The sequence below is a fragment of the Larus michahellis genome, chromosome 1 (assembly GCF_964199755.1).
Source record: "Larus michahellis chromosome 1, bLarMic1.1, whole genome shotgun sequence".
NCBI classification, from domain to species: domain Eukaryota; kingdom Metazoa; phylum Chordata; class Aves; order Charadriiformes; family Laridae; genus Larus; species Larus michahellis.
The window spans coordinates 66,675,511-66,695,751 of record NC_133896.1 but is presented as its reverse complement, the minus strand read 5'-3'; the positions used below and the strand labels follow the sequence as shown (position 1 = coordinate 66,695,751).

General features: G+C 48.5%; 1 protein-coding gene across 5 annotated transcripts; it reads right to left on the bottom strand.

The window, feature by feature from the left end:
* Positions 1–313: 313 nt before the first annotated feature.
* On the bottom strand, positions 314–20,226 carry DDX11 (DEAD/H-box helicase 11). 5 transcript variants are annotated; one of them, XM_074583528.1, is made up of 26 exons: positions 19,740–20,023; positions 19,301–19,543; positions 17,924–18,010; positions 16,140–16,297; positions 14,934–14,979; positions 14,288–14,395; positions 13,631–13,718; positions 12,959–13,161; positions 12,227–12,379; positions 12,071–12,117; positions 11,191–11,270; positions 9,837–9,881; positions 9,645–9,712; positions 9,056–9,094; positions 8,446–8,569; positions 7,795–7,932; positions 7,219–7,331; positions 5,876–5,948; positions 5,437–5,540; positions 4,498–4,647; positions 2,503–2,571; positions 2,256–2,356; positions 1,758–1,842; positions 1,094–1,169; positions 759–913; positions 314–634 (listed from the first exon to the last, which is right to left on the bottom strand). In XM_074583528.1, the coding sequence occupies exons 1-26, from the start codon at positions 19,887–19,889 to the stop codon at positions 566–568; spliced, it is 2,772 nt and encodes a 923-aa protein (XP_074439629.1). In that variant the 5' UTR covers positions 19,890–20,023; the 3' UTR covers positions 314–565. The 5 variants fall into 5 exon arrangements, with proteins under 5 accessions (XP_074439629.1, XP_074439638.1, XP_074439646.1 ...); XM_074583537.1 differs by having other exon boundaries at positions 7,795–7,929; positions 19,740–20,021; XM_074583545.1 differs by having other exon boundaries at positions 556–913; positions 19,740–20,226.
* Positions 20,227–20,241: the final 15 nt, after the last annotated feature.

The following is a 20,241-nucleotide window of genomic DNA, read 5'->3' as shown; positions in this document are numbered from 1 at the left end:
ATCAAAGGAGAAGTGCTGTGCTGTATTGTGGCCATATCTTTATTCCCCTTGAAAGAACAAACCGCTCTTTGAATCTATTGCCTGCTTGAAGCAAGGTAGAAAGAAGGGGATGAGATGCGTTAGCCATAACTACCCCATGTCTTACCAGTCTGACTGTGTAATTCCAACATGACACAAACTAATGGCCTGATAGGTCACAGTTCTTGTGAAAAGCTCTATGTTTTCATTGGTCGTCAAGCCCCCTGCACTTCGTGGTTGATGGGAAAAGGCAGATTTGTTCAGTCGAAATAATTATACTCCCCATACTTAAGTGTTCGGGTTGAAAATATTTAATCAATTTAAATAAAACCTTAACAGCTGTAAACAAATGGAAGCCTACCGCTACGACCTTCACCCGCCTCAGACCTACAACCAGTTTCCCTCCTGGTTATGGGACTGAAGGCTGTCTCAGCGTCATAGTGCTCAGATACTGAACAGCAAACATCCTCAAAGAAGGCAGAAGGTGGAGATTCACAAACTCCTTGGTACAGAAAAGCAGGAATTTGTGTTGCTTCAGAGGTGCAGCTCAGAGAGTTGACTCTAGAGCCTGTTCTCTGGTCCGCATCACAAAAGCATCCGACTTCCCTCGATGGAACTAGGAACACACAAAACCAGACAGTTTGCCTCTGGCCTTACTCTAAAGTGAAGGTTTGAGGAAAGTACAGGTGAGTACAGCAGGAAACAGTTTTGGTAGCAGTACATAAGATAAAAGTTCCGACCTTTCTTAACTCTGCAAACGCTGATCCAAACGCAGGTTTCACCTGGGTTCTCTCCCTGATCCACTGCGGCAGTTTGTTAAAGATGGCGGGGCGTGCGTACCTGTGGTCCAGGAGCAGGATGCTTGCAAAGTCCTTCTGATGGCGAATGGCTCTGCCTGTACAGAGCGTACAACCAGATTAAAACAGTCCACTCAAGTGTTTGTTCTCAGGCAAGGAAGCTCATGTTCCCATCATCTGTTCTTAGACTGACTGGTAACGTGTCCTTTTTCCCACCCTCCTACTTCAGCGCAGGCACATTTTGTATCCCCCAGCCTGTCCAAGGAAGGATGAATTACCTATCGACTGGTTTACTGCCTTCATGCACAGGTTTTCAATCAGCACTCTGCTAGGTGCCTGGCCAGCAGCTCTGGGCTGGAAAGGAGAAAGAGGTAAGACTGAACATGAGGCAGATGTAAATCAAACCAGGGAGCCTTAAGAACAAAGCGAGGCAAATGCTTTTACCCCTGCAGAGTGAATGGGTGACCAAGCAGACCCCAAGCTGAGAGTAAGGAGGAACAGAAGAAAGGCTGTAGTCAGAAAGCTATGTGGAGCATTCACAAAGAGCCAGCCCAAGGCACCCTTGACGGTAGACAACTTGCCCCAGCTGCCCAGGAGCAGCGTCTCCAGTGGACAGTGAGAAAGAACAAGTGAGCCAAATGGAGAAGTGATCCCACCACCCTGCCACCTCCTCTGGGGTGAAAGGACCTTGCTCGCCTTGGAACTCAAGAGTTCCCAGTGAGTCCCAGGGGTGTTTCCCTCCACTGAGCTTCTTCCCTGTGTTTAGTGCCACCTGGACACATGGAGAAGGCTATGCTCTCGGTACCACACAGCCTGGGAAACGAGGGCAAGCTCAAAGAGAAAAAAAATCTTTGAAGGCAGCCCAGGGACTCATGTGCTGGGAGGAAAGTTAATACTAAAAGGCTAAAGTGAAAGAGGCAGAGGTGTAAGTGTCTCCGTTACCATTGTTTTGTCAAGCCAAGTCATTTTTTCCTGGAGCTCTGGAGATTTAATGTTGGGGTAAGGCATTCCCACCATAATCACACACCTGCAAGGGAGGACTGCATTATTCTTAATGTCTCATCCTAGAGCACTTTGCCAACAGACTGATAAATTAGAGGTCACTGCACCCCTGAAAGACAGCCAGCCCTGAAAACCAAAGGCAGCAATAAAGCACAGCAGTCTGACAAACGTTCTGAATGGAAAACTGCAGAGGGATTCAGGGTGCCAGAACAAGGGATTATCTAGCACAGCAAGCCTAACTGCATTACTCACACGTAAAGTACTCCGGACAAGCGGGTTTTACACCACCCACCAGACTTGGTCCTGTTGGTTTAAGCCTCAGCCCAAGCCATGTGCTCCCCGGGATATTCTATCTATGCAAGTACTGACGTGTCCATCGTGCTTGGGGTCACTGCACCACAAGCCCAGTGCTCACCTTCCAAAGAGCAGCCACCTTACCTTCCCAGGTCATCAGAGAAGTTGATCCCTTCGCTCATTTTGCCTCCAACTACAGAAAGCAGCAGGGCTCCCGTCATCTGTCCTCCTGCCTGGCTGCAGCGCTGCAGGAGAGGGACCAGCAACTTAAACCAGAGTAGGGAAGAATTCTGTGCTGCAGAAACACTCCCACACCTGGGCCAGAGCCCTCTTGCCTCGTTAAAAGCTGCAATCCCCTCTTGGGCAGCACTCCCATGCTAGCTCAGCTTACCTTTATGCACTTAGCGTATTCCACCAGCACCTGCTCCACCTGGTTGGTTTTCTTTGGCTCCTGAAAGATCTGTCACAGGCAGCGCATCAGTCGCAGCAATAGGAAGCAAACAGTTTAAAGGAAGCAAATAATTTTACTCCCATGCCATTACACAGCGCATCGAAGTAAGATCAGGGAAAGGCAAATTGCCTGAAAAACCAACTTAACCGGCACCTTTCCCCTCCGCCCTGGAAAAGCACTGCATGCTCACTATGGGGCTCTTCAGCTGCGCTCCGAAGGGAGCAGCAGCTGCTCCAACGTTCCCTTTCAGCTTTGGCAGACTTGTCTAATTCTGCAAGAAGTTAAAAGTCACCCAAGAGCCGAAAGGCAGGAAAGCAACGTGCACCTCTCCCACCTACAAATAAAGACCCAGCGGGGCAAGGAGACCCTCCTGCTCCAAGATCGTGGAGGACAGTGACAGGACCAATCAATTCGAATCACCAATTAATTCCAAATAGTAGCTCTCCTTGCCCAATGAATAAATTAGTTTTCTATGCAAAGCATAAAGTAATATTTCTTTATGTTATCCTAGCATGCCTAATTAGTTACTGAAAGCCCCTGCATTTAATTAAGCTGCATTTTGATAGATGCTGCACCTTGGCCTAAATCACAAGTTGTTTTCCTAGTAAACAAGAGCTGCAACATCTGTCTTTCCTGTGACAGTGAAGAACTAAAGGATGTGTTTTCTCTCAGTTAGCAAGTACTATCAAATTTTACCAACTGGAATCAGTCTTTCAGTAGAAAAATAACTGGCAATTACAAATATAAGCCAAAACTCTTTCACTTACTAAACAGCAGCTATTTAATCCTCTGATTTAAATTAATTTTCCCTGTGTAATTTATATATAATCTCAGTATGATCTCACCACAGCCACGACTTTAACCTTCCTCTGCTATGATATGATCTTGTGTGTGGGCAGCTGGAAGTCACACTTGCCGCACTTCTACCAAATTGCTTTGCTAACGCGTATCCAATTTGCTGGAGACTGCAAAGGCCGAACGAGAACAAATGAGAGTTGAAAGGTAGAGCAAGCTGCGTGATTAAGCCACAAAGCCTTGGAGGCACCAGGCAGACGGCTGGGACCGTGACAGAACACACCTGAAAGGCACTATGAGCGATAGCTGTACAAACGCATGGAGAAGCTGAAGCATAGCGCTTCCACCACAAAAACCTACAGGCAGATCCATGTGTGGGAATACCGGCACCAAGGCTCTGAATTATCTGGGACTGCGCTCTCCTAACCACGTGGTAAATTATTTAGCTGTTAGTAAACAGAAGTTACAGCCAGCGTACATGTAGTTCTTCCTCCCCCTCCCCAGTACATGACCCAAGACCCCTGGCCCCACACCCTGAGACAGTGGGACTGCCTGACCCTCAATATCCAACCTTCAAATACTTGTTAGAGTCATAGCAGAGGTTTCGTATTTCCCCATTCAACGTTCTCATCACCCCTTCAACAGAAGTCACTGCTGCTAGTCTTTCAATTCTCCACTCTGCACTTCTACCACAAGAACACCATTTGTCCTATGAACTGGAGTCTGGTCCCATTCTGCCCAGCCCTTAGTTATGCCGGTCTGCGTGCAAGGGACACATAGCTGAGCCTGGGAAAGACAAATTCCCCATAAGAGCTCAACCTGAACAGCCCCCCCAGCCACACAGAAGCAAGCTTGCTGGTTATGGAAAGCGAGGATTGTCTCCCCCCATGGCCACGACACAGACTGTGCGCTTAAAGAGTCTATAGCTGCATTTAATCTCATTTAGATCCCAGCTCAGCGATCAGCCGCCCGGTAAGTATCATTTATTCATTACTGTAGGGATTGGCTAGATAAACATCCTCTCTGCTCTGCTGTGCAGAGTAGGAGAACAACTCAGAGAGAAGCCTGTAACGCATAGATAATTCTTTGAATTTTGAAACCTCCATTTAAAGTAGCAACTGTCCCTGGCTGCACAGTTACCTTCTTCTTAGCCGCCAGGCGGGTGAGCAGCCCCGTCTTCTCCCAGTGTGCGTACACCTGCTTCTCATATTCGTAGGAAGGGAAGAAACAGACCACACCCCCTGGGACCACGTTGCACAGGTTGCAAAGGATTCGACCCGTCTCATCCATCTGCAAAAGAGACAAGAGCATATGGCAGCTGGCAGGAGCTCCAGCTAATGCCACTCCAATTCTGTGCACAATCCCAGGATCACACCTCCCCTCTGACATGTCTTAAAAAATGTAGGAAATAGGTCAGGTCGAAGAGAGCTCTCTAGGGGAGCTGGGAATCACCAAAAAGCTCTTTACTGCTTGGCCTCTCCTCCCGATCCAGGGTTTCTGTTACTGCTGTGGAGCAGTGGTCATTCAGGAAAGGAGTGTTTATGTCCATTGTCCCAGTGGATGGGACCTGTCACACTAGAACAGATGTGGAGAGCTAGCTGGCACATCTGGTGGAGACTGAGCAGGGGCAGAGCAGACCTAGTGTCTGGCCTCGGGTGCTTACTGGCCCACCAAAGGAAGAAGGAAAAAGTGCAGAAACATCTGCTGCTGCCCCTATGGTTTGGGCTGCACTTTGCAAGGCCACCAAAATCCACTGCCACTAAGCCCTTCAAACTATGAAGCCCAGTCAGAAATCTCCTTCTGATGTCCAGCGCACAAATGCAGGATCTCTGTACAGCCAAACAGGAGCTAGTACTCCTCACCTCCAACAGCCACCTCTGAGCAGGCAGCTCAAAAACCCCTTTCACTGGTCTTCTTTCCCAATTACGTGGCAACATATCTACCCCAAATCCCTTGGATTTCCCTTGCCGCGGCTTTTGATCAACCCACCTTTCAAACAAGAGAGCACACTGTCCTATGAAACATAAGCACGTGAAGCAAAAAAGAGATACCAAAGAAGGGAACAAAGGAAAGACCAACCATCTGGGGCAGGTCCCTTGTCTGGTAGGTGAACTCCAGCTGCTGGTTGGAAGGACCACTGCAGAGGATTATGGGTAAAATGTTTTCCGGAGGAATCACATGTCCTGGAGAAAAAAAAACAAGTAGTGAGAGTCAACATCACTGCTGCGTGCACAAAACTCACGAGCTGAACAGCTTTACCTGCGTGCAGCAAGGCACACATTTGCCTAAGTCACTCAGCTGCTCTGACTTCCACCCCTGAGCCCCTGGGCAGTCGGCACAGCACACTGCCCGCTGATGCGGGGCAGCTCAGAGGGGAAGGGACCTAGCACTCCTCTGCTGCCATCAAAGACGCCACGTTGCTTAGAGTGCTGACAAAACAGCATCAAAGGCAAACTGCAAAACTCAGGTTCTGCAGAGACAGATTATGATCCCCTCCCTGCCACCCTGGCACGCTCACCACAAGAGAACTCCACGACACGAGCAGGGTCCACGCCGGCACAGGACAGCAGCTGCTCTCGGAAATCAGCCACCTACGAACCACACAAAGCCAAAGAGAGGTAAAGCACCAGCGTCCCAAAAGACACTTCATCAGCAACAGCGGTACTGCTCCTTGAGCAGCAGTGTCAAGGGAGAGCTGGTCAGCCCCGTCCGGTGGGCTGCTGGCCTGGGGCAGATGGGCTCTCTCTGTGATGGGAAAATCAAGGGCATGGGAAGGCCAATGCCATGCACAGGGCAGGGCTGGGAGGCACGCTGGAGTTAAAGGGCACGCAGAAGGAGAAAGGGCTGGCAAACATCCTGCAAGGTCAGCCGCAGCCTGAAGCAAAGAGCTCACTCGCCCTCAGCAACACAAGGGCCAGCACGACCGCCTGGCCCCCAGCACCGCACTGCCCACCCCGCGCAGCGACCACCAGGACAAGCATGATGGGCGTGGGGGGGTTCTTTCTCCTTTCAGCACTCATGGTCCTGAGCCTTACCATGGCCCCGCTGCACATGGCAGGTCCCCTGCCTGCAACCACCCAGCCTCTCTTCGCCCAGCACGCCCCAATTTCAGACTTCCCCAGGCCCAAACACCCACCACCAGGACCCCCATGCACCGCACAGACCACAGCTTGGATGGCAACTACATCCTTTCTCTGAGCCGCAGCATGAAGGACTGAAAGTTGGAACAGTGGCCTTCCAAAAAGGAGATCCTGCCCTTCACACCCTCTTTCCCTCCCTTGTCACCAGAACGGCAAAGAGGAAGTTTCAGGACGTTCGCGTCCAGGCAAAGGATAAATGTAATTAACTGGGATATCTGACAGACCCCACTGCATCTGTACAACACAATCACGCTGTCTCAGCCACTAAAGCAATGGGAGAAGGATGGTAAGTTGCCTGCCATAATACCAATACTGAAGTCTTGATTTTTCTGAAGGATCCCCTGGGAGATGGTCCCCGTGGGATCCCTGTCCCTTTAGACGTCGGATGGCTTTACGAGGCCCTCTGACTGCTACCCACACTAGTTCCAACCTACCACGAGCTCAGCCTCAGCCTGTATTGTCTTGAGGACGAGAAAGGCTGACAAGGCCAATCCTGCCCTGACACCTACAACTTTTTGCATACACAGGCAGTGTGACACCTCATGCAGGGAAACCGTACCAGGGAGATGATAGGGTAGGTAGGAAAGGTCTTTTCCCAAACACGCCATGGGAAGTGAGAAGAGCACACCCCAGTGGGGCCAAGCTGCTATCTTTCCGTGCGTGCTTGCAGATAGCACCAGAGACCTCCTCAGAGCTCAGCATAGCATCCTTATTCCCTCACCGGCTGCATGGTGCCCCCAGCAATGATTACAGCACGGCATTCTTCCACCACCTTGGCAAAGTGGACAGCTGGATTCAGCAAGAGGAATTTCAGGCTGCTCTGACCAACTGTGCCTGGGAAAAGGAGAGAGACAACATCAGGAACTAGCTGTGACACACAGGGATATGAGGAGATTCTCCCTCCTGCCCTGGGCACTGTGGGAGGTCCCCACCTCTCAAAGCAAGGACTGGCTATTCAACACTCCCAGGGGCAGCAGCAGGTAACACCAACCTGGAAGTTACCTTCTGCTTCCAGACCTTCCTGGAGCAGTAGAAGAGGTGCAGTAAATCGCAAGACAAAAACTGACATCCAAAGCGGGAGCAGAGCTTGGCAAACCCCGGCCCCAGTGCCCTTGGTTAAGATTCCTTTGGGTTCATGAGCATCCTCAGACAGACCAAGCCTGCCAGTCTGCATCATGGACGGCACACATATGTTGCCACAGGCTCCCCCCAGGCTCAGGATCTCCTCCCCCACTGCCAGTGAAGCACCCTGCTTGCGACTTATGCCACCTTCTCCCCAGCTCACCCTTTCTAGTACCTTGCCTGTTGAGAATGACTCGGCCATCTTGGTTTGCATTTGTGAGGGCTGAGAGAAATCCTTCAATCTGCATCAGTGGAGAGGCAGTTCGGAGCTGCTCATTCTCAGGCTCCACGGGAGGGCTCTGGGGAGTACCTGCTGGTCCGAAGAGAAGGCAACTTAGGCCACATTTCCGAAGACAGGGACTAAGCATGAAATACAGATGGGTCCCTTCTACAGGAACATGATACCTAGCCTACATATGCAGGCAGAGAACAAAGATCCAATAAAGAAGAAAACCCAAATTCTGTCTCATTGCTAGGATAAAAGCAGCAGCTCTGGCTTTTGTAGCTGGCACCACTAAACAGAGCTACCCACAGTAGCTCAGGTCCCAGAGCCATCAGCTCACAGCAGTGCAAAGCCTGAGCGCATGCAGTGTAAACACAGAATCGCATCACCATTCAGCTTGGAAGGGACCTCGGGAGATCTTCTAATCATATGTATAGTTGCCTTAGTCATCTAGTCAGATATATTAAAAACTACCTGTGCAGGACAGCTTCTGCAGTCTCTCGTTCTTCATATCTGCCTCCCCCCTTTCCTCCTGCAGAGAGATGCAGCTTCCGCATCCTCACTTTGTCTGCAGATGCACAAGTGGAAGATGTCTGAACTCACCTTCTTTATCAGATCCCTGCTGGAGGGTCAGAAGAAAGTTCTGCAAGCCAGCCAACTTCTGGTTCTCCTTGTTGGTCTTCACAGCTGTGGCAGGGCCTCCATATCGCTCCACAAACCCAAAAAGCTGCCAAGCAAAAGCCAGTAAGACTAAGACTACCAACAGCAGAATCAGACAAGATAAAAACAGGTTTGCTGACCTGCCACAGAAAAAATTCCTTGGTAGGTGTTTGCAAACCAGCCCAATCCCAATCTATCAGCCCAGAGTTCCCATTACTTCGCTTCACTCTTTGAATCAGACCCAAAGCCAGTCTCTGATGCTCGTGCCCCCAGTGCAGTGCAGTGCGGCCTACCAGGCTGGCGAGTTTGAGGCCAAGCAGCACAGAATTAGCACCCACTGGAATACTGTGGTACACCATGTTGTATGTTTCTTTGCTGCATAAACAAAGAATAACCTGCCCATACGGTGCTTTTTGCAAGAACCATTTTGTTTGCAGAGGAGAGCAAGGCGGAGAAAACAGGCTCCCACTCCCAGCTGCTGCATCTTCCACTTCAAACTCAATGTGGAAACAGCATTTGAATGCTGTTGACCATAAAGCCTCAGGGGCAGTACCTTCCTGCTGATGAGGCTCTTCTCACAGTAACGCTGAACCTGTTGGAGGAAAACAGAAAAAATGAACTGGCATTCAGCATCCCTTCTCCCATCCTGCTGCCCTTGATCCCTGTCCAGCAGGGATATCACCTGACGTTCTTGATGTGCTTTTGGGGAGGGTTGCACAGTTCTTTGTGAGTGTTGCCTCCCAGACAACAACTTATTACAAAGGCATTGCTTCCAGGGTGGAAACACATGGTGTTAAGGTGCTGCGTTTGGAGGTTCGAGGGATGGGTTCGGTTACTGGAGTAGTATAGTTTCTTCATCCTCAACCCTTACAGTTTAGCTTTGCCTACAGGCAGCCTCCGCACTCGTACATGTTTAATTGCTTGCTTCCCTCTACCCCAAGACCACCTATCCAGCTTTAATGCCCAGTTATCCAGACAGCAGCGGAAGAGATCTATACACTGGAGAGGTGGGGAGGATCTGCTTGAAAGCAGATTCTGCCACGTGAGCCTTGGCTCTGCTTCCAGCTCTCTCACACGTTTCCTGATAAGCTTGAACAAGTCACCACTACCCGTCACCCAGCAGGCAACAACATTTGCATTACCTTGAAGAGGTTGATATTGTCAATCTGGCTCTGAAATAGAAAGTCATTGATGGATTTTAGCACTGTCCCTGAAAGAAAACGGGGGAAAGGAGAAAAAAAAAATTATTAGCTGCTGGGCCTGCAGGTCCTTACTGCCCACCTCCATGTCCCTGACTGATGACTGCATACCCTAGGTGTTCACTCCAGTCTTACCTGTTTGGGAAACTGCCTGACAGTTAGGATTTTGTTTCACATTACCTGTAAAACACGAAACCAAGTCAAGGAAGGCTTACAATGGGTCCGTCTTAAAATTAAGCGAAAGACTAACAACTGAGCTGAAAGTGACACTGCACCAGGACAAAACCCAAGAAATAACTATACATCTGCAAAACGTACCTATACAAACAAAACATCAGCTCCTGCTCTGTTTCAATTTCCCCCGTAAGGTAGCCCTACATTGTAGGACAAGCGTGCTGCTGCTGCATCCTAAGAAACAGCACCTACATTCCTTCTGTAGCAGGAGGCAGCAGGTAGGGTGGGTGTGTACAAACGCTCACACACTACACAGTCATCATGCTGCAAAGATGAAGGGACAGGGACTGCAATGCACCCCTCACCCCTCCTCAATGCAGCAAGCGGGGAGCTGGGAAGCGCATAGGCTGGCAGGCGATTGGGAAGAGAGGAAAACCTGAGGACAGCTGCACGCCCAGACCCCGACAGCCAGAACAGGATTAATTGCTGCCACTCACTGCGTTTTATGTCCTAGTGTTTAACACCCACCTCACATCTCGCTTTTGCGGCCTCAATCATGAAGCTGTACACAGGCTGCTTTTTCTAATGAAAGCACTTAACTGAGGGTGAGGAAGAGAAGAGTGGCAGGAACAGAGTCGGAAGAGAAGTACATGCTTGAGAGAAAGGCAGAGAGCACCACCAGGCCCCTGCCCCAAAGAGCTGCATTTCCTCTGGGCAAGGAGGAAGCTCTTTATGAATTTACGGCAGGCTCTCCTCAAGACACACTGAGGTCTCGCAAACAGATCATTAGAGGAAAGGGGTGCTGAGAATTACAGTGGATTTAAAAATCACAGCAAAATAATATTTTCTCACAAAGGAAAGGCACCACTCAAGAAAAACCCCTTCTGCAGAGGCACGCCTGACACCGGTAGAGGCCGTGTTACCAGATTGCCCAGAAGATTTATTCAGTGCAGCTGTTGCGCTGTCCTGATCACTGTCACACATCTGTTGTATTCCTCACTTAGCATTCTACCTCATCCCCACTCAAATCAGATCTGAAAACCACACAGAAAGAGAAGGAAACTGCCTCTATCAACTTATGATGTCATGTGCTGCTCCTCAGCTAATCAAACAAAGACAGGGGTTCAGGCAGACACCAGTCAACATCCCCATGTTACTAAACAGCCTGAGAAATAAAATTACTGGCATCTAAACCTATACCTGTGCAACACTTCCCCACAGTCTCTGCAGAGGGGAAAGGGGAACAGTGCTCTGAGGAAGCACCAAGTAGCTCAGAGCCTTTCAGCATCCCTGGAGACAGAACAGGTTTACTTACCTCCCAGCACGGCCACAAACTGCTCCAGCAAATACAGGATCTGCTTAATGTACATCAAGTTCTTTGCCTTCAAACGTTTCCTATGAAAAAGGAGACAGGTATTAGGCCCCAAAACATCTTCAGGGACTAACTCAAGCTGAGCTGCAGAGACAAGTGCCTGAACTCCCCTTCATTTTGGGGAGACAGGAACCAAGAACAATTTCCCCCAGGCTCACTCTCCCTATTTGTAACAGGGCACAGACCCCTCGATATCCTGCCCAAGGTCACCCTAGAGCACTCACCCATGCACCCCACACTGTTCCTACCATCGCCCTTCCCCTCACACATTAATTACAGTTTGTTTATTACAATGGCAGTGATGTCTCAAGTCCCTGCTGCAATAATGCTCTGCAAATGCAAAGTTATTAGCATTAGATAGAGCACAATAATCAATCACTGCAGGGACGACAAGATGCAAGATTTGGCCAGAGCCAAAAACTACATATAGCTTCCTCCTCCTCAGAGCTTACTGCCTCTGCCATAATGCCAGTAGCACACGAAAGGCTAAGGTCCAAGACAGACATGAAAGACTGAACCTTTTGAAACTCTGCATCACAAAGCAGGAGCGATTAGAGGGAGATACTGGGAAAGGAACTGAGAGCATAAGGAAAAACCAGAATCCTCAGGGTATTCCCCTTCTCACTGCTTCATACCAGCCCCAGGAGTCCGACTTAGACGGATTCTAGACAGAGATAATGAAGCAAGTAGCTTTTTATCTGCAAAGTATTAATGCAAATAACTTTCCACCAGGGAAAAGCAAGAAAGACCTTGTAGACATGAGACAAGCCATGGCATTCACACTGCCTGCCGCTGCCGCGCTATTTTCCTCAGAGATCCTCACCTGTACCGCTCCATGTACTGCAACAGCTGGGAGTGGGCACAGCACAGCTACACGAACAAAAAAAAAAAAAGGAGCTGTTATTACGAAGGAGTCAAGAAAGGGCGCTCCGCTGGATGCAGAGCTCACTCACGGTTAACAAGTCAGGCTGTGACTCACCTGAGAGCCACTGACCTCCGCACTATGGATACAGGTGATGGTGTCTATGAGGTTGTGGGCCTCATCAATGATTACGACCTGGTCCTTCAGCTTGATCCCAGCAGCGTTCCTGGTAGGCTCATGCAAGAGCATCTGATAGGGCAGCACCACCAGCTACAGGAGAAGCACACACTGCCCTGATTCTAGCTCTCATCCTTACAAACGGAGGGCACTCCCCAGCCACTCATTAAAGGCCCATATCACTTGGCCTCGCAGAATTTGGTCAAGTTACTTATTCTTATTATGGAAAAGGTAGGAAGAGAGACAGGAGCACATGCTTGACAGGTGCACTGGGATGTAAGCTAAAGAGAAATGACTATGCTACAACTGCGTATCGGCTCAGGTTACCTTCCGAACCTCCTTTGAAGCACTGAATGCACGTCTTCTGATAGAGAGCCAAGCAAGGAAGAAGAGCGGTGACAAGAACTAAGATTACACCCATGTACCCGTATTGCCTCACTGTTATTGAGCCTTTCAAGTATTTTAGAGTGCTGAGACGTACTCCCAGCCTCCCTACTAACTTCAAATGGGTATTCTCATTTTCCTTTGCTTTCCCAGCAAAGCTACAGCTGACAGAAGCACAGCCTGTTTACAAACTCCCACAATATTGAGTAACAGTACTGGGGAGAGCAAGTAATTGGTTTATTCTTAGAGCCTCTGGCATTAATTCTGCTAAAACTGTGTACATCTTACCTGAGCAGCAGGAATGGCGTATCGACTCCCATAATATGGGCAGGCTTTGGTCTCCCTTCCCAAAGCCACCAACTGCTCAATATCCTTCACTTCCACTAGAACTTCATCACGGAGAAACTGCATTTGCTCATAGGAATAAAATGGGCATACAGTGCGACTCACACGTCTCTTCTTCCCTTCCATCTCTTCATCACTCTTCTTTTCTAAGAGCAGAAATCAAAACAAAGCTGTGAGCAACACATAGCCTAAAACAACCACTTTGCAGAATATCCTGGATTTCAAAGCAGGCTTTGTCATGTGTATTTTTGACCTATCATGTATTTAAATACTATTCAGCAGTAACATTTCCATCTCTGCAGTGGACACTACTCTTACCAGTTAAGATTTACCCACGTGACGTTTCCCAACATTTCTAGTACTGAGTTACAAAGACAGTTATCCTCCTTTGCGGAAGTCCTGACCAACTTAAGACACTCAGAAAACACATACAGTTCTCAGCACCCTAGCCTGGAGGACAAGAAAGTAAAAGCACTAAGGATCTTTAGCTCTGCTCCTCCAACGTGCCATTTTCAAGCTCCTACCACTCTCTTGCTAGAACTGATCGACAGAGCACATTATGTCCACACTCTCATTTAGCAGTAATTGCTTCCCCAGGCTGGAAGTGTTTCCTACCATGTTTGTTCTTTTGCATCTCCATGCAGCGGTCATTGATGAGCTGGAGAGCCCCCAAGCGTCGCACCTCCTCATTCACACACAGGTTCTTGGACATGCAAAGAGAGGAAGCGGTAGGGGGTCATTAAGCACCGAGTGCCCCCGTGTACACCCTTTACTGTAAAATAAAAGATTTCTTTAAAGCAATCTCAGGCCAGATTCTGGAATGGAAAAGTCTATCGGTAAGACATTGTGCATACTAACTGCTACAAATATGCTCGAAACCCATAAAAACTTATCAAGGCAAAAAAAAAAAAAAAGAGAAAAGGCGCACTGAGACAGCTTACTGCTACATAACAGCTTCTAAAAAATGCTACCAGAAATAATACTAAGAGGAGCGCCTTGCCAGTGACTCAGACATCTGTAATCTTCCACATCAGAAAAGGTAAACCAGATTTTTGCATTTACATCAAAGGGTAAATGGCAAAAACACAGCTCACAGCAAAACAGGCATCGCACAGATCTGTGTCACGACACATGACTGCTTTAGTTTTTCAATGGGAGATTCAGTCAGTCCCTGAGATGCCCTCTGTGGTGTCACGTCTACACACCTCCTCCCAAAGGTTCCCACATTAGGTTAACATGCACTCTGGGTTCCTTGTGAACAATGCCACGTACCTGCCTGGATCCCAAGGAAACCAGACGTGTGTCTTTGCCAAAAGGACTTTTTTGCACCTCCCGCACAAACTGAGACAGCTGGGAGTGAGTGCGGCTGCAGTAATAAATCTACAATGAGGAAGAACAAATGAAAGACAAGGAGAACATGGAAACCAATCCCCTCCCTACAACCAATCCTGCAAGGAAGCAGCTAAGCACCTAAACAGGGTTAATCTTGCTCAAGCCTTCAAAAACACAAGGGAAAGCACCTGTTGTCACCTTACAACTGCTGAGGACAACAGTTATATCTTTATTTTCTCCTATGCATTTGTCTTTGTCTTCCTTTAATTTTCTAAGGTCCCTATAATAACAGGGACTCACCATTGGAGCGTAATAAAAAACGGTCTCCTGCATTGTGCTTCTACAGCAAGCCACAGCAAAAATTCAGCAGTGTTAGCAGAGCAAGCTGCTTCGGCAGCCAGTGTAGTCCAGAAGGAGATGAGCACAGCAGAACTGGTCGCTATTATCAACAAACTTGGCAGTTCTTGAATGCTAGTTCCTAAATCCCTCTGTACTGCATGACTCTGGGAAGGGTGCAAGGAAGCCATAATTCTGCTCACTCCTACACCGTTCTATGAGGTGGCACTATTTACTTTCCTCATCTCACCTTAGTCACATGCTCCTCTTCCAAATCATCATCATCATCTTCCAGCCTAAGAAAAGAGAAAGCTCAAATAGTTTCCTTTCAGCAGATCACTGACAGTTAGAAGCAAATGATGCTCTACTACAAGAGAGAGGTCTCAAGAGACATGGTTATGTCATCTCAAGAAGAGATCCTCAGATCTTAACTCAGGAGGTAAAAGAAAAATCGACTTTTTAAGAATAGCGTAACAGTGCACAATCAAGTCAAGCCTTGCTCTTTAAAAGAAAAATGTCTGTAGGGCTGTGTCTTTAGCAACTTCAAGAAATATATTTTTTCTTTTAAATCTGGTGTTTCTAAGCCCCAGGCACAAACTAATCAGTGCTATACTATTCTTTGGTGAACTTATTTATTTATTTTTGTAAAACTTTCCCTTTAGAGACAATTTACCACCCTCGAGCTATTGCATAAAGAAAAGCTTCAGGAAGACATTTAGCTGCCATAGAGTTCCTCAAAGGCAACAGCAGTTTAATGTTTGATAACTACATATAAACGAAGTAGTTAAGCATTTTGCAATTTTTAAGGCAGGAGAATCTGTCTAGATACTAATTAGTAAATTTGTATTTTAAATGTATTTGACTTTTCATGCTGAAGTATGGCTTCTGGCTTTCTGCATAAAGCAAACGTATGAGAAGAAGAGTGTGCATGAGGTTTTCATGCTGAAGCTTGGTCTTTAGAAATGTCAATATCTCTCCCTTTAGAGTATCAAAAGCACTAATGCCAGCACTAATCCGCAGGACCGACAGCTTCCTCTGCTGCCCTGAGCTCCATTTTGCTTTTCTAATGCAAGGAACTTGATTTCAAGTCATTCACTCATCACCCAGAGGTGTTCTTTGGGAGTTCTTTGGGAAACCAGGTATGGATAAAGGCAGGACATTGCCACACATTTTAAGAAAGATGCACTGCCTCAGAAAACCCTTCAGGTCACTCTGAGCAGTCTAACAAAAGCTTAAAAAACCAAACAAAAGAAAATCCCACAAAACCACCAAACCAACCAACTAAACAAACAAACCCCCAGAACAGCCGCTACCTTACACAGCTTGAGTGGGAGAGAAACTCCAGATCTGCACAAATCACAGGTGTGTGTGATTTGTGCAGCCTTAATCAAGGCAAGCCAAAAATGATAAAGAAAATGTTTCTTTGGCATAGAACTCCCTCAGTCCCTGTCCTTACCCAGTTACCACTTTCTTTTCTTCGTCACTCTCATATTCAGCAAGAATCAGCTCCTCCTCGTTGTGATCCAGCTGCTCTACAACATCCGCTCCAGTGCCCTCTGAAAGAACCTCCTTGCTGAGCTGAAGAAGACGTTTTGTCTCATCCTCCTCAGATCTCTGAGAGGAACACACGATCACATCATTGCTCATGCAGTGAGAGAGGTAGGACACTCATTGCCTTATGCCACAGACAGGTCAGAAAGCAGCAGAGTCCCTCACCCCATAACACAGGGAATGGCTTGCTGGGTAAACCCCCAGCAGGACAAGCAAACTGTATCAAGGGTGTCTGAAGCTGTTCAGCTCCACAGAATGCAGCTGTTACCAACAACCAAAGACTTGCCCGCACAGTCATATATGAAGGGGGAAACATGAAGAACCTCCCATGCAAAACGCCTACCAACAGATCCTGAAACAACAATATCCGTGTAATCCAGCATTAGTTGCTTAAAGCGGTCCACAAAAGATGTCTGCCTGAGAAAAAACTGTGTGTAAATAAACTCAACCAACCAAATGTATAAGGACATAATCAAACGCTCTGTCTACACTTCAGTCAAAGCTAGGATAAACTCAGTGTCTGTTTCAGTACACAGAGCACAAGACTTCTCTTGCTGTTTTTTCTCCAGTTATGTGGTTCTTATTCTAATGTAGGTCTACCCTTCTACAAAAATTCCATTAAACTTTTTAAGAATAGTTTTCTGATTAACTTTTGATTTCTGATAAAGAAGAGTTCATTTTTTCAATCTGAAAACATTATCTTCCCACTTCAGTGACCGTTCTTTTACCACAGCATTATAAAGAAACGCAGTAAGTGAGCACTACAGAGGAGACGAAACAGTTGTTTTCCCAAATCTCTATAATATTTCTCTAATTTCCTTTTTTCCTTTTTATCAAGCTTCTCATTTCACATGCTCTTCATCCTCTTTTAAGAGACAAAAAGTTCTTTGTTCCGCTTGTTTTTTGTTTGCCGTTCACTCCTGAACCTTTGCTATTTCTGCCATATCCTTTTAATAGAAGTTAACCAAAACATAACAGAGCACTTGACATGGAGCACACTAGAAACTAATAGCCTGGCAGCCTAATAAATTTGCCTGTTTGGGGACTTGAAGTGGCTATTTCTCGGAAGTTTGACTCATACCATCAAAAAGCTCTTAAAGTCAAGAGTACTGAAACCAGTTCACCCATCTAAATGACAGGAAAATAGATGTCTCAACTTTTTGTATGTAGAAAAGAGACATTTCTGAACAACACAGCCATGTTTTCTGTGAAAATAAACAAATACAATCGTTCCCTAGCGGTGAACGAAGTACAACCTGGCTTTTTTTGAGGGAGGTTTCTGTTCCCATGATCTTAAATTTAATCCCAGCTCTACAGGTTTTATTCCAGAAGTACAGAGTGTTCACACACGCTCATAAAACAGAGAGCTTTCTAAAAAAAACAAATTCAAGTATTAAAGCTTTTAAAACACAAGCAGAGGGCCAGAAGGCCATCAGAACACAGACCCTTTCCATCCACACGCAAATGTTGTCACGGGAAATTCTCTATGCGCAAACTGTTTTTCACACCTGTACTTTAAAAATAAAACCTAACCAAAAATTTTGAAAGGCCAATGTACGCAACCAAATACAAAGAGCTCCCCAAAAAGACGGGTTGGAAAATTCAGAGAAAAGTTGCAGATATAAGCAACTATGAACAACACTTGAGGTAACCAAAACAGAAAGCTCTAATCTCTGCGGGATAACTCACCTTCCTCTTTGCTGCATATTTTAACTGCACGTTATGGCGGATTTTCTCAAGACGTTCTTCTCGCTTTTTCCTCCTGATCTGCTCTTCCTAAAATAAAAGGAGAGTGAAGGAAGGATGAAGTGTATTTAGCCCTAAACCCCGGGTACAATTACTTTCCTGTGCCCTGGTGCCATGGTTTAACAATAATGGAAAAGGAAATAATAATAATAATAATGACACAAGTCGCTCTCACTGCCCAGTGAATTGGAACCATCCTGAGCAGTGATCACAGATCCCATGCCCCTGCCAACCCCCATTTATATACCGAGCAGGACGTCTATGGCACGGAACATTCCATTGGCCATTCTGTTGTGCTGTCTATATTCCTTCTCAGCTTTTACAGGAAGCTGAAAAGAGTCCCTGAAAAGCATAAACATCGCTTATCAGCAACTAAAACAATATGCATTACTGACATTCTTTTCACAGCAATCACTAGAGAAAATTAACTCTTTCCCAGCTGAAACCAGGCCACGTGGGTAAAGGAAAAAATTAGCTTTGGAACAAAACTGTCCACGCACTGCCCCTTTCTCCTGAAATGCTATTATGTTACTGTGTGGCCAGCAGGTCAAGGGAGATGATTCTGCCCCTCTACTCCACTCTGGTGAGACCTCTGGTGGAGTACTGTGTGCAGCCCTGGAGTCCTCAGCACAAGAAGGACATGGACCTGTTGGAATGGGTCCAGCAGAGGGCCATGAAGATGATCAGAGGGCTGGAGCACCAGTGCTATGAAGACAGGCTAAGAGAGTTGGGGTTGTTCAGCCTGGAGAAGAGAAGGCTCTGGGGAGACCTTGTAGCGGCCTTCCAGTACCTAAAGGGAGCCTACGGGAAGGATGGGGAGGGACTTTTTATCAGGCAGTGTTATGATAGCACAGGGGATAACAGCTTCGAACTGAAAGAGGGTAGATTTAGATTGGATATCAGCAAGAAATTCTTTACTGTGAGGGTGGTGAGGCACTGGAACCAGTTGCCCAGGGAAGTTGTGGAGGCCCCATCCCTGGAAGTGTTCAAGGCCAGGCTGGATGGGGCTTTGAGCAGCCTGGTCTAGTGGGAGGTGTCCCTGCCCAGGGCAGGGGGTTGGAACTAGATGATCTTTAAGGTCCCTTCCAACCCGAACCATTCTGCGATCCTATGTTCAGAGCAATACAGTTTCCTATGTTGTGCAACCTGCACGGCAATGCCTCATTCCTCCTAAGTGAAACAAAGTCCCGTGAAAGACAAAGACCAGCACCAAAGCACCAAAGTTTGCCTCACGTCTTTTTCCAGCCACCACCCAGGCTATCAGCTTTCTGATCCTCACCCCTACTTATTTTATCCATCCTCTACATACAAGCATATGACCTTTAGCCTGTCCACCATGTCCCGCTCTTCTTTCTTCTGCACAAATGCCGTAACCCAGTCCGGTTCCCCAGCCGTGTCCTTGCTCTCCGGGTCTCCCGGCTCGGCTGAAGGCAGCTGCTGCTTCTTCTTCTCCTCCTGCCCGCTCTCCTCCAGCGCCAGAAGTCGCGCTTCCTCCCGCTGCTTTTTCTCCTGGAAGTCCCGGAGCCAGGAGAGGGCCCCGCAGATGAGGCTCAGTGATTTTCCCTGCCGGAGAGAAGGGACATGGAGCCCTGCCGTCCCCTGCAGCGCTGCCCCCGCCACGGGGGCCACCCGCCCACTGACAGCCCCCTCCGAGCGGCACCGGGCCCAGGCCTTGCCGCTTTCCCCGGGTAACACCGTCTCACCCCACCTGGGGGGGGCCTCCCGCCTCCTCCCTGCCGTCCCGCCGCGCTGGCCTCACCGTGCCCGTGGGGCTCTCGAAGATGCCGACCCGGCCGGCCTCCAGCGCGCCGTACAGCGCCGCCATGAACCGCTCCTGGATGAGGTAGGGCGTGTAGGGGAAGGGGAACCGGCCCCCCACGGGTGCTGCCGCTGCCTCCCCGCTCTCCATCCCGCGCCGCCGCCGCCGCCCCGCTTCGAACCGAGCGCCGGGGACGCACCGCCCCCTTCCCGTGACGCTCCCGCGCGGCCGGAAGGCCCGCTCCTCCCCCGGGGCCGCCGGGCCCTCGCCGGCCGGGTCGGGCCGGGCCGGGCCTGGTCGGGCCGGGCGAGTCAGCGGAGCCGCAGGGCCGGGCGGGGGGATCGGGGACGGCGGCGGAGGGGCGGCTGCGCGGCCGCTCGTAGGCCACGGGGTCGGGGAAGGGCGAGCCCCGGCAGCGCGGCGGTTCTCCCCGTGCCGGTCAGGTCGCCCTTCGGCAGCCCCGCGCCGCGCCAAACCCGGCAGAAAACTGTGTTATACTGGG

What these genes read in the sequence shown, in the direction of transcription:
- DDX11 (XM_074583545.1), bottom strand. Translation starts at nt 19,889, where the DNA reads ATGGAGAGCGGGGAGGCAGCGGCAGCACCCGTGGGGGGCCGGTTCCCC. An exon ending in GATGCAAAAGAACAAACATG is followed by an intron (nt 13,162 to 13,630) that starts GTAGGAAACACT and finishes TTCTGCTCTTAG; the next exon opens with AAAAGAAGAGTGATGAAGAG. An exon ending in GCCTGGCGGCTAAGAAGAAG is followed by an intron (nt 2,572 to 4,497) that starts GTAACTGTGCAG and finishes TGCCTGTGACAG; the next exon opens with ATCTTTCAGGAGCCAAAGAA.